The sequence below is a fragment of the Nuphar pumila genome, chromosome 10, assembly GCF_984573655.1.
Source record: "Nuphar pumila chromosome 10, dmNupPumi1.hap1.1, whole genome shotgun sequence".
In the NCBI taxonomy this organism is placed as follows: Eukaryota; Viridiplantae; Streptophyta; class Magnoliopsida; order Nymphaeales; family Nymphaeaceae; genus Nuphar; species Nuphar pumila.
In genome coordinates this window covers 96,584,770-96,607,794 of record NC_143258.1, presented here as the reverse complement: position 1 = coordinate 96,607,794, position 23,025 = coordinate 96,584,770, and the positions used below count along the sequence as shown (strand labels likewise).

General features: G+C 40.7%; 2 protein-coding genes and 1 non-coding gene across 3 annotated transcripts; 2 read left to right on the top strand and 1 right to left on the bottom strand.

The window, feature by feature from the left end:
- Positions 1-3,457: 3,457 nt before the first annotated feature.
- On the top strand, positions 3,458-5,884 carry LOC149827483 (uncharacterized). Its single transcript, XM_090020331.1, has one exon. The coding sequence runs from the start codon at positions 3,820-3,822 to the stop codon at positions 5,710-5,712; it is 1,893 nt and encodes a 630-aa protein (XP_089876457.1). The 5' UTR covers positions 3,458-3,819; the 3' UTR covers positions 5,713-5,884.
- Positions 5,885-10,023: 4,139 nt separating this feature from the next.
- LOC149827482 (U6 spliceosomal RNA) lies at positions 10,024-10,128 on the bottom strand. The gene has a single exon (XR_016435806.1). It is a non-coding gene; the product is annotated as a U6 spliceosomal RNA (small nuclear RNA).
- Positions 10,129-11,996: 1,868 nt separating this feature from the next.
- Positions 11,997-19,038, top strand: LOC149827481 (U-box domain-containing protein 52-like). Its single transcript, XM_090018521.1, has 9 exons — positions 11,997-12,201; positions 13,469-13,590; positions 14,422-14,543; positions 14,943-15,130; positions 15,337-15,376; positions 15,695-16,238; positions 16,852-16,953; positions 17,746-18,171; positions 18,316-19,038. The coding sequence occupies exons 1-9, from the start codon at positions 11,997-11,999 to the stop codon at positions 19,036-19,038; spliced, it is 2,472 nt and encodes an 823-aa protein (XP_089874647.1).
- Positions 19,039-23,025: the final 3,987 nt, after the last annotated feature.

The window sequence follows — 23,025 nt, the reverse complement described above, 5'->3', positions numbered from 1 at the left end:
GGGTGTGGTATCCATCATGAAAATGTTGAGATGAATGGTCATCAGCGCGGCTAGTAGCAGCATAAAAAATTACCTCAATTAAATAAAATCCAAGGAGTATATGTGGATCACCCGGATTCTTATTTTATTATGGGTAGCTTCTCTTTATACAACCACTAGGTGATGTCACCTATTGTATAAAGTAGATATTATGTAATTATGTGAAAAAAATTCTAAAGTACATCATATAGATTTTTTTAATATCATTTGGTTCTTTGTTTTTCCAGTTTATTTTTAGTTTTTAATGTGCCATGTAGTTTTTTAGTTTGTTAGTTCGTGTTTTTGTTTTATTTATCTTTGAATCTACAAATGTCATGTTAAGGAAAAGTGATACGAAATGGGAAAACCGTACTGTTTTTCCATCTTTTCAAAGAGAAACTTTCTTTATGAGTTTTTTTTTTAAAAAGTACATTTTTTATAGCAAACATTTCTCCATGTGAGTGGAAGAATGTTTTCTACCAAAAGAAAATTTATTTTTACCCTCTTCTTCACCACCACCACTACTCATCATCTATCTCACCGCCACTACTCACCATCACCACCATCCATCCATCTTACCATCACCACCACCACCACCCTCCTCTTTCTCATTTTTTTCACATTTTTCTACTTTGTTTTTCTCATGCTACACAAACAAGTGAGAATTTTTCATTTTTTGAAAAGTTATCATATCAAAACTTCTCATAGGCAACATTTTCTCTTATGAAAGTTTTTCTCGCTTTCAAACATGCTGAAAAAATGCTTGAAAAAATGCAAGTAGGAAAGAAAAATGACAATTTTTTCAACTGTTTCAAATGAGAGAAAATTTTTGAAAAGAAAGTTTTTCTAAAAAGTTTGATTTTTGATAGAAAAAATTCCTCCATTGAGGAATTTTCCTATCAAAAATCCTTTTTGCATTAGGGAACTGTTCACCCACAACACCTCGTTCCAAGGGGTTGCCTCAAGAAAATCTTCCTCCTGCCCACCACCATTTTCAGACCTTTTTCTGGTTGATCATCTCTCTCTCTCTCTCTCTCTCTCTATATATATATATATATATATATATATATATATATATATATATATATACTGGTCAACCTTCTTATTTTTTCACATTTTCCCATTATAATTTTCTCATGCTATACAGACATGCAAAAACTTTTTATTTAGAAAGTTATCATAAAAAAACTTTTCATAGGTAAAATTTTCTTTTTCTATGAGAGTTTTTTCTTACTTCAAACGTGACCTTAAGGTCATATATCATGCAATCAATTGCGATGTACATAAAAGTTTATTTTTTCATTGTTGAAAATAACATATCACCTAGTGGCTTTATTGGCTACTGTCGCCTTTACCTACAAACATTATTCTTTTGTTTTTTTTGTTACTGTTTTTTATGAAACCAACCTTACATCTACATGTTTCACTTAGTGCAAATCAGCTTTTGAATAGTCCGATTACTACATGCAGTTTGAATTTTATAAGGCATCAAAAGTAGATGGCCTACAATGTGCAATACTTTTCCAAGTCATAAAAATCATGTTTTTTTTATAAAAAAAAAACATGATGCAAAAGTTGGTAAAATAATACTTTTTATTTTTTTCACATTGAAAATTTGTGAATCTTAGTCGAAACTCGGGTCGGCCTCGGGCTTGGGTCTGGTATGAAATTTCACAAACCATACCTAGCTCCATATATTAATGGGACCGACCTTCTTGTTTATCATCAAACCCTGACCCTATAGGGTATGGTACCCAAACTCAACCCATTGACACCCCTACTTATGAGATGCTCACCACTGTCCCTGTAAGTTGGTTCTTGTTCACCAATAAAATGTATGCTTCCATATTTTTCATTCTTATGTGACAATGCTCATGTAATTCCAAGTATCATCATTTTTTAGAGAATAACCTTTGTTGGGTCTTAGTCTAATTTTAACCCATTGTAACTGCTTGGATGTTATCATAATTAGGGCTAAGAAACAAAAATGAGCAACACGTTGCCTTGCATGGTGCATGCAGGTTGTGAAAGAACTTGTTTGAGCTTGTAAAATTGGCTCCATTTGCTTGTGCTCTTGTCAAAAGCCAGTCATTGACCAACGGGGGCTCCCCTTGTCTGGTAGGAGCAGCTAGTGCACGTCACCTTAGTGTTGGGACGTTGCAGGTTCAAAACCCATTGGTATAGTTGTATAACTGGTAGGGTCTGCCTAACCCCAGCTTGCCTTTCAAAAAAAAAAGAGCCAGTCATTGATGTTATAATAGTTATAAGATCGAGGTAAAAGGAAATTCATGTTGTGTTAGAACACTAGGGTAAAATAAAAAATTAAATAAAACATAGAAAGTTAAAATCCTCTTGTTATCATGGGAATTGTTTAACATTTTTTTTTCTATTTTACATAGGCATGGTTAGGGCTTGTAAACTAGCTGAAGGAACCGATCATATATGGTGTTCAAACTCGGCTTGTTCTTGTGGGGAGCTGAGCTGAGCTGAGCCGAGCTCGAGCTCATGGTGAGTCTGAGTAAAACCAGTTGAGTTTGAGCTGGCTCTTTTACCCAAAAAAAACTTCTTTGAAGCTAAAATTAATAGTATGTAAACTCTAACCCTACTTATGTAAACTTACAAAAAAAATCAACCATCTTATTGCATGCATTATTTTTCACCAAAAAACTCTAAACCTACTTAGTCAAGTTCAAAATGCTACATTATAAAGTAAATACATTGTTTCAAAACAGTCTGCAAAAAGAATTGAACTTTAAACTTATTGCTTGGAAGCCAAACACTTCAAAGATGAACACTATATATATATATATTATTACTAGGAGATTGGAGCATAATGACAAATATCACAAGATTTATGAAAATCTAGTGATAATATCTTGAGTAATTGCCTGAAAGTTTAAAACAGCAATTTCTTGCAAGAATTTCAAAATATCGTGATATTTATGTTTTCAGCGGCTATTTATCGTGAAAAAACTGTGTATTTTATTTTTAAATATTTTTTATTAATATTTTCTTATAACAATTAATTTTTAATTTTTTAATTTTTTAATTTATTTTTTATTGCCACAATTTTGCCGAAAAAATGCAAGATTTATGAAAAAAATTCAATTTCTCACGAGTTTTTAAAAATTGAGATTTTGCCGAAAAAAGCGTTTGTCACTATGGATTGGAGTGAACTGAACAATCGTTGTTCATGTTCGGTTTGCCCAGCATATTTCACCAGTTTAAGCAAGCTCTTTATGAGTTGAGCCACGAGCGGCTCGTCTTATTTCCCAACCCTAAGCGCGCGAAAAAAAACCTATTATTGTATAATTTCTCATAAAAAGTTCTATAAAGGAAAACATGATGCGAGTAAATTGGAGTATCCTTGGGACATATTTTCTTAAGACTCGCTTGTTGCAAAGGGAACAACGCCTATTTCCTATGAAAAGTCCAGCCATCTGGCATGGGCTCTGGCTTTCCCATGGTCGGTGAAACACAGGTCCAGACAAGATGAAGGAAAAACCATGGTGGCAACTGCGGCCCAGCTTCTCCCCTGTTTCCATAGGGAAGAGTGTTTCGTGGGATATGCCGGCATGACATGATTTTTTCAAAAGTCAAAACCATTTCATACGATATCTCTTTCCCATCCCTCACCTTGCAACAAAACAGGGAAAGCTGAACACGTACTAGAAACACAAAGATCTTGGATTGACTCATGCTCTCATCATTCAATACTTCCTCTTCCTGCAAAATTCCGGTAATTTCTAGCCCTTGTTCTTCTTCAGTTTCCATTTTCTGGGTTTTCTCAGGAAGGATTGGATGTCTCTCCCGTACTGCAATTTCATAAAGACCCACTATCGTTCTTCGATCTTCCTTCGCGTTTCCTGGCGACCCACGCGCTTAATCCCCTCAAAAACCTCCAATCTCGTCCCAATCCGGGAGTTCTCTGATGGGTTCATGGAGGAAACCCAGAAGGAGGAGAGGAAAAGGGTGCCCACGAAGCCCCTCTCTTGGATTTCTGAGTACAACAGCAGGAGAGGAGGAAGAGAAGGAGAAAAAACCATGAAAACTAGCCGTTGGGCATTCCAACATGCAGCCAAGGGTTTGTTGTCGAAATCTAGCTCAGAAAATGGAAGTTGGTATGCGGAGAAAAGTAGCAGAAGTGGGTATGGAGTTTCAGGGAAGAACAAGAAGAAGGTGAGTGGTGGGACCAGGAGGGAGGGGGGCTCCACAATCGGAAGTAGCGGTATTTCTTGGGAAGATGCTGCCAACAGCTACTTTTCAAGAGGTAGAGGTGGTGGTGTGAATGAGAATGTGGGGGCTGTGGTTGGTGAAGAGGAGGAGCAAGAGAGGAAGCCCACCATGAAAACTAGTTCTAGTGCATGGGAAAATGTAGCCAGAGGCTACTTTTCGCAGGATGGTGATGACGAGAAGGATGATAGTATTGTTAGGAAAGTTAGGCCAGGAAGCGGTAGGGAGAGTCTCAGAGGCAGGATGACAAGTAGGGTCTTGAGGAAAAAACAAACTTTGGGTGCAGAGGATGAAGATAATGACCATCATTTTCTAAGAGGCTGGAGGAATTCAGCAATGGAGGGGAAAGATGGTGTGATTCAGGAAATGGAAGATGGTGAAGATTCCGATGAAGAAAATGAAGAAGAGGATGAGGAGGAGGGTACCGGCGATTGGAGATGGAATAGAATTAGGGACGGGTATAAGAGAATTGTTGATACGGGAGATGGGTTTGACAAACCAGAGGTTGTTAGATGGAACAGACAAGAGAATTGGGGCAAGAAGACGTGGAAGGAGGCGAGCGAATCAACTCTGCCGAAAATGCTCGGCGAAGTGGTTTACGGGGTCGGTCCTGTTCTCGCTGCATTAACCATTGGGAGGAGAGAATTTTATACTCTGTATGTTCAGGAAGGTTTGGACTCGAGTGGTAGTAATAGGAAGAAGGACAAGAAAGGTGTAGGGATGGTAATGAAAATTGCAGAGAGGGTAGGGCTGACCATAAAGGATGCTTCAAAGCATGATCTTAATATGCTTGCAGATAATAGACCTCATCAAGGTCTGATTCTTGATGCATCTCCACTGGAGATGGTGAGCATTAGGCAGCTGGACCTTGTTTCCTGCGAGGAAGGGCTGGGTCCCCTTTGGGTTGCTTTGGACGAGGTTACCGATCCACAGAATTTCGGTGCCCTAATTCGGTCTGCCTATTTCTTTGGAGCAGCTGGAGTGGTGCTCTGTGCCAAGAATTCTGCTCCTTTGAGTGGGGTTGTTAGCAAAGCTAGTGCCGGCTCGCTGGAATGCATTGAATTGAGGTCCTGCCAGAATATGATGCAGTTTTTGTCAATGTCTGCTGAAAATGGATGGCGGGTTCTTGGAGGTTCAGTTTCTTTGAGAGCTTTGCCGTTGAATGAGGTCCCACCTGCTGGTGGACCAACAATTCTAGTGTTAGGTAGTGAAGGGAAAGGATTGAGGCCTCTGGTAGAGCGGTCCTGCACACAATTGGTAAGGATCCCTGGAAATTTTACCGCAGATGGCAATGAGGATGAATCCCATGGTGAAAGTGGGAGATGTTCAGGTGTAGAATTTCAGTCCTTCCTTGCTGTTGAGAGCTTGAATGTTAGTGTTGCTGCAGGTGTGCTCCTGTACCATTTAACTGGAAATCCCAAGCCTACACTGTCCAAGGAACTTGCTGGGGCCATTGATTGAATGCTCAAAGTTGAAAAGTCATTGTAAATTTCTTTTTGCTGCATCTCTTGCATTTCATGAAAGTTTCCGTCTTCCTTTTCATTGTTACTGTATATTGATATGTATTTTGGAAAATGTGATTCCTTGTTTATTGAAGAAAAGTTGATGGCCTGTTTAGGTTTGCTGAATGAAAGTTAATTCTGCGGGATACTTTTTACTTTGATCAATGTCATTCATATTCTTCAGCACATGGGAGACGGTTATCCTTAAGTCGAATCAATACCTATAGAATGCCCTTTTACACTTGTGGGATACCCAGTTATAGATATTTCATGGACTTCACGAAGGAAAATTTTCAGTTCCACAGAATGGGGTTCCAATTTTGGATTCAAACACGATATACATTTCCATCTTTGAATAGTAATCTTACTCATAGTTTGAAATTTAAATCTCATGACCTGAATATAGGAAAATCAAACTTTACAAGCAGTTATTGCAGGAAAAATGAGTCCCTTCTGCCTGATTTAGCTCTGGATATGAATTGTGTATCAATACTTGGTTCCTTTAGGAAAAGAAGGATAGTCCTATTTTAATTGTGACAATTTCATCAGTCGCATGTAGAAAGAAACTGCATTCTCTTTCATTATGTTGAGTCTCATAGCTGTTGTTGGTGCATACAGATCAGAATAACTCCAACTGTTGACCTTGATATGCATCTGCATGCTACACCAATGTTGAAGTACAAAAATGAATCCTTGGATAAACAATAGGAACAACAACGATAGACTCTCCCAGATGATAAGCTCCAAAAATGAAGATGCCTATTTCACCGTGTTGTGAATTGTACAGCCGTCTGTGTGTGATTCTTTTCATAAGCTTCTGGATTTCTCTTGCATTCACCGTCTAGAGATTTTGATCTTGTATGTATTTTGCTTATTGATGGCTATTGTTTCTCACATTCTTCTTATATTTGTTCCTTTAACAAACATGCTTGCCAGACAATGAAAATGTGGAAGCTGACTTTACTGGGTAGGTATGGTTTGTTTGGAAAGTGAGGAATATCATAGTATGGAATGAAATAAGAGCAATATATCAAATTTTCTCCTGTCCTCGGCGTAATTCAAAATTGTAACAGCTATACAGGTTTTATGTCGGTTGCTAACAGTTCTTGTCACAGAAACTTTTCTAGAAAGCATGTGTTCTTTGCTAAACTGCCATAGGATGAAATGCCTGTCATTGTGAGTGTGTGTGCATGTGCAGTGTGCATTGTGCATTCATGCGCACAGAATCTTGTCATTTCAACAATTTCAGGCCAGTATGGTTCCTTTTTTTTTTAATATATAAAATCAGAACAGGTTCTTTTGTATAGATATAGATGGTGCTCTACTTTTGCGTTTTGCTCTACAAGAGACATTGCACACACATGTACCTTCCAGAGCACTGACAAAGTCAATGTCAAGAAGGCATCAGTCTAGGTCGAATGCTCTGTGCTTTATGCATTGGTTGTCCTCTGTAAAAGAGCAGCTGCCAGGAATATGTCTCTGATGCCCGCCTATAAAAAAAAAGTTAGGCCAGTTTTTCATCTTGGCCATTTTTACAATGCCATCGGTAATGGACATGTGAATGTCAGTGATCATTGTCATGACTTATTAAATGAGAAACTATGTGACAGACCAATAGCACAAAAAATTTAAACGTTTTACATGAGAAAAGTGTTTGATTCAATATATGTGAGCTGTCATTTTTTTAGTGGCCAGGCAAACTTCTGTTTTGTGTGCTCTGGAAATTGTTTCGCTACCATTTGTGATCCACTCATTTTGTGGTTACTGTCTTGCCTAGCACGGTTATTTATTCTTCTCCATTGCACTTGTTTCTGCCATACTGCCTCAGGATTTCAGATGCTAGAAGAAAGAAACTTTCATAGTAGTAAGAAGTTTGGCTTCAACATGATAATTGATCTTTTCATGCCACTAGCTTCCTGTTTCTAGAATAGTGAAAGTGGTCGTCAAGGAGGATATCACAGGTCCCTCTTTTGAGCAGCCAGATGAAAGATATCTGGATTTAGAGTATAGACCAGACTGTTGAAAGAGGAAAGGGTGCTTATTCTTTTTTCTGTTTTTTTTAAGGGTGTAGCAATGTGGTGAATGATTTACTATCATTTTTTTGCCTGTTCAGTCTTATTTCAGTAAAAGAAAGGTTAAATCACGCAGCTATGACTGTAAATAGTACTGAATGCTATAGCTGTTGGAAAACTCTGAGCTCTGATGGAAGCAGGAAGGGCATAATGGTGAGAGGTGATGGAAAAATAAATGCCCATGGTTGCATCACATACATGTCAGCACTCAATAGGCACTCCTTTCTCACTTGGTGCGCCTTGAGTCATCTTTACACAGAACATTGGCCTTAAAACTGCACAAGCAACATACTCACGCCACATGACTGGTATAGCATTTAAGGTTCAGTCAAAAGATGAATATTCAAGCCCTAAAGAGTAAGGAATTGAAGAATGTATCCTAGCTTTATCGGTCCTAGGCTTGCTCCTTAGGCAGATAAGAGTAAATAACATCCAGAAATGAATAGGGTCATGTGGTACTCTGCTGAATGATACAATATCCCGAAGTTTAAGAAGTCCTATTTCTACGAAGGGCCATGAATGTGAGTTGTACTTGGAGCAATTCCATAGGATTGAATAGCACAACAAACTGCCAAACCTAGTGATACGGCCTCACTAGACCCATGCATGACTAGGGTGTGCTCGGTTTGCCCAAACCTTGAACTCCTAGTTAGTTTGACTTTCTATGTTAGTTTACATTTAAATTTCATGTAAATTTGCATGTATTTCATTAGAATAAGGGTGTAATGAGATGTTTGGGTTAGAATCATGTATAATGTTGATTCAAGATCTAACTCATGGGTTTGAAAACCCCCTTTGACACCAAATTGGGATTGTGTTTTTGAATGAATTGAATTGAGCTTCCCTCTAGGACTCTCATTTGCTCTAGCTTCTTCTAATCTTTTTCTTTCTCTCATCTTCTAATTCTCAATTAGAGATCTGAAATTTAGATATATATGAGATTGGAGTTGCAGTTGAGCTCTAGTGTTCTCCTCCTCTATTGAGTCGAGCTCTATAGAGTGATCCTCACATGGCCGATCCTACCGATTTGCATATTCAGCGACTCCATTGTGTGAATGCTCAACAAGTCTGCAAATGAGGTCAAAAGATTCACATATATAGAGGATGTTCGTAAATCATATTGTGAACGCAACAAGGATGTCCACAAATGAGTGACGACATAACAGTTATTTGCGAATGTCAACACACATTTGCAAACATACATAAAGAGTATTTAGTTAAAAGAGGTTTGCAGGTCTTCTTCATGAAGGTCATACTATATTTGAGGAGCTCAAATTAGAGTGCAAATGTCAGAGACATTCGCAACAAGTATGTCAGCACATATTTGCGGATCTCTTTGAGAAGTATTTACTTAAGAAAGGTTTGCAGGGTATATTTATGAAGATTGTATTATATTTGCAAAGTTTGGTAAGCTTTCAATTAAAAGAGGATGTCATGTGCGAATTTAAGGACTGGTGCAAATGCATGGGGTGAACCTTCCGAGCTAGAACCTTTCAATTATAAAAGGTTCACATAGGAGTTGTGAACCTAATGAGATGTGTGTTTGATATATGAATCTCTTTTGTTGGGATGAAAATTAATCAATTTCGCAAATTTGTTTATGTGAAATTCATAAGATCCATGAAAATAATCATGTGAATCTTCTTTTTTATTGTAAGGTTGCAAACTTCCTGCACACGCTAACCTCAGCAGATTCGCATGTCCAAAGGTCAAAAATATTCTAAAAAAAGTCAAGAATCAAAGATTTTGAATCTATGAGATTCGGTTAAATTGGTAGTCTTTTTGAGAAGGACATCATTTGCAAGGATAATATGATCATTTTTCATTTAAGTAATACATGGGGAAACCCTAGGAAAGCTCGGTTAGCTAGAAAGATGGTTAGCGGCTGCCACTTTATACCATATATATATATATATATATATATATATTCATTCAAATGGTCGTCCTCTCTTTTTATCAAGCCAAAACTAGATATTTGTAAAGGGGAAGGTGTGTGTGTTGTGCATGTGGATGTAGGTATGCTTAAGCCTGAGAGGGCTTTGCACTCCTGCCTAGGTGGGTCGGCTCTGTATTTCTCAGGTTGAAGACACATCATGAGTTTGATTGATACTCAGGGGGCCTGAGTGTAGAAGCTATACATCTTTTTTTTTTTTATGACGAAGGACCCTCGCTGAAGACAGAAAAACCCTGGGTGGTGCTAAAAATTGGACTATTTCTCGAATTGTGCGTGTCATCATTATCAAGGAGCCATTCTAATATTCTCTGTATCGATCCAAAAGCTATATATATCATATGCTGTTGGTGCCAGGGGGTTGTGAAACTGGGAAACAATGGTTGGGGCCATTTCAGCTCCTAATGATTTCCGTCAGGTGGCATTAGTCGACGCTCCCAGCCCAGCTATTGATCAACTTGTCTCGTGGCATGATGAACATCTGCAGAACACAGCCTTTAAACAATTAAAGATCTGATTACACACTAAAGTGTTTGTGTTTCCTTTGCTTTGTTGTTCCCTTGCTAGGTTACCACTCAACCTTTTATCTGTGGAAAGTTCTTCCCATTAGGTAATGGAAAACTTTTACATTATTTCAAAAAAAGTAAAAAAAGATAAATGTGATGAACTGCTGAACTTTTACATTTTCATAACCGAGATGGGCAACCTGGAAAGCAGTTACGGTCCCCACATTCTCTCAAGAAAAAAAAATCGAATCCCGCCCATCAAGTGATGTGCGGTGATGATGGAATATAACATCATATGCAATATGACCACCACATCTTACAGTGGTCAACATTTTCTCTCTCTTTGATGTATGGCTGTCTTTCATTAGTGGGCTTCCTAAGGCTCTGTTTGGGAACCTGTAGTTGGAGGAATTGGGATGTAACCGGATACAAGTGGCACTGAATATGAGTTATTTGGCTGACCTTGGGAGGAGTTGGAGGGAGGCGAGATTTTTTTTACTGAGAATCAGTTTACTCCAACTCATTCAAAATGCCCTGAACTCCTCTTAAAAAAGAGGAGGTATTTACAACTCCTTGAATCACAAGGATTTCGATGGGTTTCTAAATTTTAGGTGGTTCAAATTTAATTTTTACATCAACAGATCTTATATTTACTTATTTTACGTCATTATTAACTGTAACAATGGTGCAGTTAAGAAGCCAACAACTAGAGGTGGACAATGAGTTGACCCAACCTACTAAAGAACCATGCCAATTGGGTTGTTCACCAGTTCAGTCAAATCCTGGCCTGTAAAACTGGGCTGGCCAACAGCCCACTTTGGGCTGGCCCGTTGGGAAAACCTTGGCTCACAGCCTGCCTATTATGCTCGTGCGGGTTGGGCCGGGTTTATTATATTATATATAAAATATATAATTTTATGTTATATATACATAATATATGTATATATAATATACATTATATATATATATACCTATTATATACATAATATATATATCACATATGTATATACATATATATATATACACATAATATATACAAGCTAAGTTTAGGCCTAATTTATAAGCCCTAGCCCAGCCCAAATACCATGCTACGTGAGGTTAAGCTTGAATCCTTGATGGAGTTTGCAAGCTTCCAAACAAAAAAGAGGAGTTTACAACTCCTCCCAAATCCATTTCTCTTCAATTAGTTCTACTTTCCCCTAAATCCATGCAACTCCCTCCAACACGGGTTTCCAAACAAAGCATAAAAGTTTGGGTGCCGCTGACCCCACCCCAATTTTTTCGCATAAAAATACTCTCTCTTGTTTGCATGTAGAATCCACGTTAAAATGTCATACACCAATGAGAATAACTCGGTCAGAAGTACTGACCCAGGACTCACCTGACTAAACCGAGTCAAACGAGTCTTTGAAGTCTTTGCCATCCATTCACAGCTAGCAAAAGAGGGAGAGTAACCATTCACAGCTAGCGAAAGAGGGAGAGTAACAACTAGTGGAGAAAATCATGGGCCACCAAAGGATGGCCCCTAAACTTCTCCCTACAATGTGGGGCTCCCCTCCAATATGGGGCCATATATATTCCCTCTCCTCCACAGACCCTCAGCTGACCATAAGGATAACAGCAGACCCATCCTTAGCCCTTACATCCGTCTCTTTCTCCCTCGCCCTTCTCTTTCTCTTTCCCACTGTTTTGACAGAAACAGGAGTAGAAGGAGATGTGGAAAACCGGTGCAGTGGGAGGAGGAGTAAAGGAAGGAGAGGGTGGTGGAGTGATGAAGCACCAGCTGGTGGCTGTGGCCATTGATAATGACAAGAACAGCCAGCACGCCCTCAAGTGGGCAGCTGACAACCTCCTCACCAAGGGCCAGTTCTTCATCCTCCTCCACGTCCGCAAGAAGATCACCACAATTCCAACACCAAGTAAGGGAGAAACCCTAACCCCCCCTCTCTCTATGAAAATTATGTTCTTAATTATAAGCATGCAAAAAAGATGAGTAGCAACATGTATCCATGAGAAACAACGTTGTAATGTTGGTCCTCTGTAAACTTGATTACTTTGCCATGCATGCATACTGTAATGTAAAGCTCCTGCATGGCAAGGTAACCAATATGCATGCAACAAATGCAAAGTTATGGTGGTTCTGTTCCAAAACAGGCACAATCATATAAATATATAAAATGCTAAACACATCTGTACTTTTAAATTTACCATTTGGTGGCTAGATCTGGCAAACAAGAGTGTACCATATATATAGAGAGAAATTGAGTGGTAGGTGCGCAGCTACCAGCACAACTTTCCTAACCATCCATCGCGGCTTTGATGAACGGCCAACTAAAAACCGCGGCTGCAGTTTTTAGAATTAGTGACTTTCCCAATACCGTTAAAGGTCCCACTTCAGCTGGAACCTTTAGTGGTGCTCGGAAGCGCTGCTAAAAACACTTAATGACATCATTTTTAACAAGTGTTTTAGTGGCACTTTTGAGTGCGCTAAAGGTCCTAGGAGAACTGAGACCTTTAGGGGAGAGCCCTTATATGGTAAAAAAATGTTCAGCATTTTTTCACATTTTTTTGCGCTAGTAGCCTATGAAGACCGTGATGGACAGTCAGCAAATATGCGCTGATAGCCGTACACCTAAGGGTTGCACAACTCTCTCTCTCTCTCTCTCTCTCTCTCTCTCTCTCTCTCTCTATATATATATATATATATATATATATAAGGTAATGTTTTAGTAATGACGCCATTACATACAAAAATGCCTCCCGATCTCTCATGCGCAGGTTGTTTTTATCGAAACCAATAACATATATGGATTCGTTCGTGCTCAAAATAGCGGGAATATGCTTTTGGATCATGTTTTTCAATGACCCGGAAAACATTGTAGGCCATTGATTTTTGAAGCCTTATAAAATCCTGTCTAAGTGTTATAAAAGATGATTCAAGAGCCGATTCCCACCAAGTGAAACACGTAGATCACATCTGGAAGGTTAGTTTATGTTTGTAGGTAATGGCGACAACAGCAAATAATGGGCACACTAGAAACAGAAAATTTTCGAGTCCTTAACAAAGTTCACAAATTTGGAACTTTTCTGTTAATGATCTTCCCAAATCAGCCAGCCTTTTCATTTTTCTTTGAGAGAGCCTAAGCCAGCCTTCCATATTTTGGATATGTGGGATTTGTGGTGCAGGTGGTCACAATATTCCCATCAATGAAGTGGATGAGAAAATTGCTGCTGCTTTTCTCGCGCAGGTTGAAGCGCAAACAGGCGAAATGCTCGATCCTTTCAGATGCTTTTGTAGCAGAAGAGGGGTATGCATTTCCCTTTCTAAAACATGCATGATTAAGTTAGGGTGTGTGTGTGTGCTGTATATGATATGGAGTAATTGTTTTTGCGCCAACCAATTAGGTTATGGACTGACACGAACCAATTCAGAAAGGTGATAGCTACATCTGTTTTGGTTAATCTGAGCCTGTCAAATTGTTTACTTTTTCTACTAGAAAACATGCTTTGGATCAACTTGTTTTCATTAAAAAACTTGGATTTTCTCGTTGCAAAGTTTTGGTGCAACATGTACCGTTGATTTTTATAGAGATGTTTTCCAGTTTTCCACTAAATAACTATAGCGATCACATTTAAATTTTGGTTTGCAAAGCATATAGAGATTATGTCACATATATTTACTGGCTAATCTCAAAACCCAGACTACCCAGCACAGGAGGGTTTTTGAGGCCCATTGGCTACATGCACAATGGACCCACGAGCCTGGTGACTGTGGTCTCTGTCAACAACTGTGTATGATATGTTGCCACAGTGGGTTTTTGACATTCTTTCTTGGCACGTATGTTGTTAAAAATTATGGAAGAAGTAACTCTAATTCAACTGCAGCACAATTACTTAGAAAAGTTGGAGCTTTACTCTGAAAGTTATAAGGTATTAACGTTATGAATGTATGAGTTAGATTTGATTAACATATATATGAACAAGAATTAGTAGGGCCTCAAGAAATGTGGAAGCCACTCACAACTATCTCATCTTCGTTAACGATGTCTAAGTTGGTTGCATTTTTTTTTTTTTTTTGCAATTTTTGTTGATATTCTTTTTAATTCTTTTTTTTTCCTGGGAAATTGGTGACGTTGCAGCTACTGAGCAAGGAAGTAATCCTTGAAGATACTGACGTCTCAAAGGCCATCATCGATTATGTTAACCAAACTTATTTAGATAAACTTGTTCTTGGAGTTTCATCAAGAAGTGCCTTATTGAGGTAGTGATCTCAAGAGATATTTTCAGCACCTTTTTTCACTTTTTGTTTAATCTTGCAGTTTCTTGTCATGATGGTACATATCAATAGGTTTCATGTACCAATGCAAGTGCAAATCTCTTTCGAACATATTCATGTACTTGCACTAAAGGCCTAGCCTGTTGAAACAATGAAAGACATGGCATAGGCTGCAAGAGGTTAGGTAGATCATCAGGTTATAATCAACATCTTGAACAAAATTTGATTTTAAATCTGCTATGCTAGGTGGAGTTAAAACATAAGCTCAAGATTGCTTCTGCAAACTTTACATTTTCCGACACCAGTTAAGCTCATGATCGTACAATTAATATTGGTTTATATGCATATAATCATACTCATGAACTACTTTTCCAAATTATGCAGAACTTTTAGGGCTCCTGATGTTCCAACAACAGTTTCAAAGTTCGCACCAGACTTCTGCTCTGTGTATGTCATATCAAAAGGGAAGATCTCATCAGTTCGCCCCGCTCCTCGACCAAATAGCCATCCTGTTCATCGGATACCCAACATCAAAGGAGGTGTAGATGATAACATCTTAGGTTCCCCTAAAGGTTAGTCACTTGATATATAATTCATGTTTGCCTGCTGCCTTTTGTCATAGTGAAAAAAAGGAAAGAAAAAACATGGTTTGCGAGTATCTTTTGCAGGATCCTTTAGAAAAGCCTAATCTCTTCTGGTTCATCATTTGTTTGTCTCTTTTATGTGTGCCATTCCAGCAAGGGTCTCCATCACCTACTTATTTATTTTTTACATGCAGGTGAGAAAGGATTTAAACGTACCCCAGAAGAAGCTATGAAGTAAGTTATATGGCTCCATTTTGTTTTCGAGTCCAGAGCAGACAAGATTTTTTTTTCTTTTCTTTTTTTTATTATTTCAAAGTAAAACAATTATGAGTACAATGAAGTTTTGAAGATATTTTGACAACTTTCCGATAAAAATTTCATGAAAACACTGAAGTGGATACATCTGGCAAAAAAGAAAACATATATCATAAGGAGGTGTCCATGGGAAACATAATTCAATGCTACAACTGCAACCATATATCTCTCAAGTAAACCATGTATATGAGCTTTTCATTCTATATAGCTAATGAATGCTCAACGTTTGCATTTCAGACCTGGAATTCCTCAGAATGCAAAAAGCAATTCAGGGTATGCGACGTCGATTACATCACAGAATGCCATTTATCGATTGAACGATCGATTGGAGAGAAGCAGCAACATCGGCAATCATCTTGACACATCATTTCAGAGTAATAGCAGGCCAAATTTTGAAAGACAGGCGCCTGGTCATTCTTTAAATGATCATTCGAATATTGATGGCCAATCACATGGCTTGACCCCTCATAGTTACTACAGCAGGGACTCAGCCAGTGATTCATCGTCTCTGAGAAGCTTTGATGTTGGAAGAAGTGGTGAAATGGGTAATTACTGGTCAAATGAATCACATGGTCAAGGTGGTGGTATGCTTGGACACTCATCGGCTTCATATGAGAGTGGTGGACATAGTTGGTCCAAGAACTCATCGAGTTCACATGAGAGTGGTGGGCATGATTGGTCCAAGAACTCATTGAGTCCACATGGAAGTACTGGGAACAGTTGGTCCAAGAACTCATCGACTCCACATGGAAGTGCTGGGAACAGTTGGTCTAAGCCCCCGGTGGTAATAGGACTTCTTGCACTTATTCAATTTCTTTTTCTCTTCATTGGAAGCTTCACCAATTCACAAACACGCATGATTGGACCTTCATCATACATGTGCAAACAGTTTTTTTGTTACACCTCTTTCGGCTTTTCTCGTTACTATGTGACTTGTGCATGGATGGTAAATTTTTGCAGCATTGGAAGTCATTTTCATTTTCCCTTAAATCTTATGCTCCAAATTTCTTCTGCAGTATGTCTAACCTATGGACTCTCTCTCTCTCTCAAATGACTTGCAGTTTTAATTGTTTGTCCTTTCTTTGCTGTATGTTTAATGCATGAATTCATCTTACCATTTATTTTTACCTTTGTCTCTTTTTGTGTTTAACTTGTCTTTGTTTGTAGAAGGCGTCCCCATTAAACTAAAACCTTTTGTTTAGTAGTGCCTAAGAAAAAACCTTCCATTTCCTTGCAAGTTGTCACTAGTTTGCAATGGTGAAACTTGACTTTTCCATATTGCTCTACTCTGAATATGTGCATATGTTAGTGCTGCAACTAAATACGTTTCATTAATATATTGATCAAATGAATTAATACGCTTTTTGGGATAAAAAAATACTTTTTTGCAGCAGGATGATGTTGAGGCAGAGGTGCAAAGGCTGAAGCTTGAACTAAAGTACACAATGGACATTTACAGCACTGCTTGCAAGGAAGCTCTATCAGCAAGGGAGAAGGTTGTATACGACAAATGCCTTTTCCATGGAAAGAAAATCAAAATTGATATAGATGCCATATGATGTGGACTACCAACAAAAAAACAAAAGAGATGGATGTGACTTTTACACAAAGGGGAAGGAAGAGCTTTGGTCTCTTTCTTTTTTTGAGAAAAGAGCTGTGGTCTGTTTCGTGCTTTCCTCATTGCCTTATTTTGTTTCAAAGAACCCCACGCCAAAATGTCGTTGGCTGAACGGCAGAAAACTTTCATTACTTTTGGCAGTTGCAGTCTAGTAAAACTGCCCGGTTCTGATCTATTTTAGTGAATGACGCATTGTTAAATATAATACCAAGGTCCTTATGGTTCAAGGGATACTATAGATAAGCATACCATGGTGCTAAATGATTTGCTGATCCAGGATCCATAACCTGCAATCTTGGTGATTATGGCTGTTACCATTATCATAAATGCTGCACGAAAAAGGTTGGATCCAGTCAGACCTCTTATAAGGATCTGGCAAACAGTTTAGGATATGGATCAGATCTGAGATTCCATTTGCATACTAATGTGACCAAAATACTTTAAATTACTTATATTTATAATTTTCTTTACGTTATTTATTTTTATATTTTTACATGCACTAAGATCTTCCAAAAAAAAAAGAACAGATTTTTCAAAATAGCAAGACTTTTCCTTGCTGAGATTTACCGAGAAAGACATTTTCGACATTGATTCCAACTTGCTTTCAACCCTACTGCTTCATGTTTAGTTCTGTACTATTGGTGTAACCTATGTTAAGCTTGTGCAACAGGCAAAAGACTTCCAGTCATGGAAGGAGGAAGAACGCAGGATTGAGAAAGCAAGGATGCAAGAAGGGGCAGCGGCAGCCATGGAGCTCTTGGAGAAGGAGAAGCAAAAATGCCGAGCGGCGCTCGAAGCAGCAGAAGTAGCAAAAAGAGCAATGGAGATAGAAACAAGCAGGAGGCTGGAAGCAGAAAGGAAGTTGCTCATGGATGCTGTAGGGAAGAAGTCATGTGATTATATGGCCGGCGACCTTCCGTACCGAAGGTACACCATAGAGGAGATAGAGGCAGCCACCAGGAATTTCTCAGAGGAATTTAAAATTGGAGAAGGAGGATATGGGCCTGTCTTTAGATCTATGCTGGATCACACAGTGGTGGCCATCAAGGCTTTGAGGCCAGATGCTGCACAAGGCAGACAACAGTTCCAGAAGGAGGTTGGTAGCAGTATAAAGTACCTTTATGCTTTTGCACTCAGCATGTTTTTCTATTCCCATCTTAGGTTTAGCTAAAATCATATCAATATATACTTAAGTGACATCAATACTTGAGTGATCCTGTGTTTGGATAATCACTTCTAGGTTGAGGTCTTAAGCTGCATCAGGCATCCAAACATGGTCCTCCTCCTTGGCGCCTGTCCGGAATCTGGCTGCCTGGTCTACGAGTACATGGCTAATGGCAGCCTCGAGGACCGCCTTTTCCGGCGAGGCAACACCCGCCCTCTCAGCTGGCAGCTCCGGTTCAAGATCGCCGCCGAGATTGCTACAGGCCTCCTCTTCTTGCATCAGACCAAACCTGAGCCACTAGTCCACAGAGACTTGAAGCCCGCAAACATACTTCTTGATCACAACTATGTTAGCAAGATTAGCGACGTTGGTCTCGCGCGTCTAGTCCCACCCTCTGTTGCCGATGATGTCACTCAGTACTGGATGACTGCAGCTGCCGGCACCTTCTGTTACATTGATCCCGAGTATCAGAAGACAGGCATGCTGGGGATCAAGTCTGATGTTTATGCACTTGGTATCATACTTCTGCAGCTCATAACTGCAAAGCCACCTATGGGACTGGCTCATAACATTGAGAGGGCAATAGAAAGGGAAATGTTTGCAGAGATGCTGGACCCTACTGTTCAAGGCTGGCCCATGGAGGAAACCTTGCTGTTTGCAAAGATGGCATTGAGGTGTGCAGAGTTGAGGAGGAAGGACAGGCCAGACTTGGGGACAGTGGTGCTGCCAGAGATGAATCGGATGAGAGACATTGCTAATGAATCACTGCAGAAATTGCCACCTGGGCAAGTTAATTAACCACCCATATTCGCCTTGTTCCGGACCGCCATGTTTTTCACCTTTTTGCTCTGATGTATATACCTCTTTGGCACTCTAGAGTGCCCCACAAGGCCTTACAGCCTAAGAACCCCGTGTATTTGGACCCTCTCTTCCCCTCTTGATGTACTTTGCTTTCAAGTATCTATAAAGAAGCTTTTTGCATCTCTCTCTTTGTGCTTGTGCATACGCGTACTCTTGCTTTCGCTCATGCGCGTGTGTTGTGCATTGCTTGTGCGCTTAAAAGGCCTGCCTTCGGTGCGTGTGATTGCCCGAAGCTACGTCACGGGGGGCTTCGCTTCCCAGCCCGTGACAAGTTGGTACCAGAGCCTTGTCGATATTGGGAGTGACAATGGCGCCAAAGAAGATTGCCATGACTCCTTCAAGCAGTGTGGTTCCTGCTGAAGAGGACTTCATGGCCGATGATCGGGTGTTAGCCATCTCGCGCGATGTGGCGGAGCTAACTGGGTCAGTGACCAACATGGAGAAGTTGGTTAATGGAACTTGTGTCGCTTTCAAAGATCTCAATGTAGAGATCAAGACAGCAGTAGAGGGAGTGGAAGACTCGGTGGAAAGTCTTGCCACTAAACTTAACTACTCGGTGGAGAACTTTTCCACCAGATTTGATGATTTGTTGGGTCGGTTCAACATCATGGCTGCTGAATTGGATGTTGTTCGACGAAAGAATGAACAGTTAGAGCGGCAGTTGAGAACAGACCCGACTGGTGGTGTTGCGACATATGTAGAGAGACCACGTTACAGGCTACCTGAGCCCGCAAAGTATAAAGGCATGCAGGACTCAAAGGATCTCGAGAATTTTATCTACGAGATGAACCAATTTCTAGAAGCTGCGAGGATAGAAGAGGACGCAGATAGGCTGCGCACCACAATAATGTACTTTGCGAATGAAGCGACCCTTTGGTGGAGACGTCGCTTAGGTGATGTTCGACGGGGATTGGTTGCTATAGTCTCATGGGAAGACCTCCAGAAGAAACTGCGAAACTACTTTTTACCTAAAAATCAAGAGAAAATGGCCCACAAAAGGTTATTGGCATTGAAACAGACAGGGTCAGTACATGACTATGTCAAGGCATTCTCTTCGATAATGTTGGAAGTGGAGAGAATGGATGATGAGGATCGGTTGTTTTACTTTGGCAACAGGTTGCAAGGATGGGCAAACCAAAAACTTATCCGGCATGACCCCGCAACACTAGCTGAGGCGCTTGCGGTTGCAGAGAAACTTGCCGAGCTGGATAGGAATGAACCTGCATTTCAAGGCAGACAGCAGGAAAATGATCGCAGCAACCGAAGGGACAATCGAAGAAACGACCAAGGACAAAATGCTGGTCGAGGAAACCAACAGAATCATGGCCGTCAAGATGGCCAAAATAATAATCAGAATTGGGATAACTTTCATGGTGGTAATTATCGTCGTCGTGACTGTCGCATCTGCCATGAGGATCATTGGCAGGATACATGTCCCAATAGAAACCGCGGTCAAGGGAATGAAGATAACCGCGCACCCCGAGTTGCGAATGTTGTTCAGGGTGAGGAAGATGATCAACTTGTAGAGGCGCCAACAGTTGGCACAATGCAGATGATGAAAGCAGTAAAGGTCACAACCAGTGTGGAACCGACGATATGCAAAGAACTAATGTATTTGGAACTTTTGCTCAACGGAAGACTTACCAAGGCATTTGTAGACACAGGTTCCACGCACAATTTCATCTCGCGTGAAGAAGCATAACAGTTGGGATTACAGTGGGAACAAAAAGAGAGCTGCATGAAAGCGGTTAATTCAGAGGCTAAAGCCATCTATGGCGTTGCTCGGGATGTACCAGTGCGGATCCACAACTGGTCAGGAAGGATCACGTTATCAGTCGCACCCATGGATGATTTTAAAGTCATCCTCGGGATGGAATTCTTGAGAAGCAACAGGGCAGTGCCGATGCCCCACCTTAACGTTGTCAGCTTTGAGAGTGAGAGTCAGCCCTGCATAGTTACTGCGATGACAGGAAAGCCTTGTGAGCGTTTGGTGTCTGCGCTCCAGTTGAAGAGAGGCATGAAAAGTGGTGATGAGACTTTTCTTGTCACAATCCGTGCTACAGATGAGGCAGAAAAAGTCGCGGATGTCCCAGAGGCCATAGCGCCAGTATTAAAAAAGTTCAGTGATGTTATGCCCGCCGAGATGCCGAAGAATCTACCTTCGAGGCATGAGGTAGATCATCAGATTGAATTAATATCGGGTGCACGACCACTCACAATGGCTCCTTATCGCATGACAATTCCTGAGCTACGGGAATTACGCAGACAATTGGATGGTATGCTCGAAGCAGAAATCATCCAACCATCCAAAGCTCCTTTTGGAGCGCCCGTGCTCTTTCAAGCAAAGCACGATGGGTCGAAGCGGTTGTGCGTCGACTATAGGGCACTGAACAAAATGACGGTAAAGAACAAGTACCTGCTTCCTTTGATCGCAGACTTGTTTGATCAACTTGGAAAGGCGAAGGTCTTCTCTAAGTTGGATTTGAGATCGGGCTACTGGCAAGTGAGAGTTGCAAAAGGGGATGAGAAAAAGACTACTTGTGTAACGCGATATGGGGCGTTCGAATTCCTTGTCATGCCCTTTGGCTTGACGAACGCGCCCGCTACCTTTTTGACCCTAATGAATAAGATCTTCTACCCGCACCTCGACAAGTTTGTCGTCGTCTATTTGGATGACATAGTGGTGTATAGCGACTCGATGAAGCAGCATGTTCAGCACCTTCAGATTGTGTTTCAGACTTTGAAGGACCACAAATTGTATGTCAAGCGAGAGAAGTGCCTATTCGGTCAGAAGGAAGTCCATTTTCTGAGGCATATTGTTGGAGGAGGCACTCTCAAAATGGACCACAAGAAGATTGAAGCTATTCAAGCATGGGAGCCGCCCTCTAAGGTTCCTGAGTTGCGCTCTTTCTTGGGTCTTGCAAATTATTACCGACGCTTCATCAAGGGATACTCGCAGATTGCGGCTGCGCTCACAGATCTGTTGAAGAAAGACAGACCATGGCTATGGTTTGATGCCTGCCAGAAGGCTTTTGATGGGTTAAAACATGCCTTGATAGAGGAGCCAGTGCTGAAGTTGCCTGACTGTCGGCAACCCTTTGAAGTGCAGACCGATGCGTCTGACTTTGCTATTGGTGGGGTGTTGCTCCAAGAAGGACATCCCATCGCATTTGAAAGCAGGAAGTTGAACGACGCTGAACGTCGATACACGGTGCACGAGCGCGAGATGTTGGCGGTCCTGCATTGTCTTCGCACATGGAGACACTATCTCTTGGGATCACAATACGTTGTGCGCACTAACAATGTTGCGACAAGCTACTTCCAAACTCAGAAGAAGCTGAGTCCAAGGCAAGCATGTTGGCAGGATTTTTTGGCAGAATTCGATATGGTCCTCGAGTATAAGCCAGGCAGGACCAATGTTGTGGTCGACGCCTTGAGTCGAAAGGCGGAACTTGCAGCTTTGCTCGCTTAGGAGGGCAGTGTGAGCCAATCGACGAGCGATCTTCTTGAACAAGTGCGAGAAGCTTCGAAAAGTGACCCAATGGCTCAACAACTGATTGCATTGGTGAGGGAAAGACGCGGAGATTCTGGCTAGAGGATGGTTTGCTCCGCGCTGCGGGCGATTGTCTATATATTCCGCGACAAGATACCTTGAGGAGGCGCTTGATGCACGAGTGCCATGATACTACTTGGGCGGGTCACCCAGGACAACAGAGGACCTTGGCATTGTTGGAATGTGCATTCTACTGGCCGCAGATGCGCGATGACGTAGATGCCTATGTGCGGACTTGCTTGATTTGCCAACAAGACAAACCCATCAATCAGAGACCCGGTGGACTACTGGAGCCCCTACCTGTGCCTAGTCGCCCGTGGGAGTGCATAACCATGGACTTCATTGTAAGCTTGCCGAAAGCACAAGGTTGC

Coding starts and splice junctions, on each gene's coding strand:
- LOC149827483 (XM_090020331.1), top strand. CDS start 3,820: ATGTCTCTCCCGTACTGCAATTTCATAAAGACCCACTATCGTTCTTCG.
- LOC149827481 (XM_090018521.1), top strand. CDS start 11,997: ATGTGGAAAACCGGTGCAGTGGGAGGAGGAGTAAAGGAAGGAGAGGGT. Junction 15,377..15,694: donor ACCCCAGAAGAAGCTATGAA/GTAAGTTATATG, acceptor TTTGCATTTCAG/ACCTGGAATTCCTCAGAATG. Junction 16,239..16,851: donor ACAGTTGGTCTAAGCCCCCG/GTGGTAATAGGA, acceptor TTTTTGCAGCAG/GATGATGTTGAGGCAGAGGT.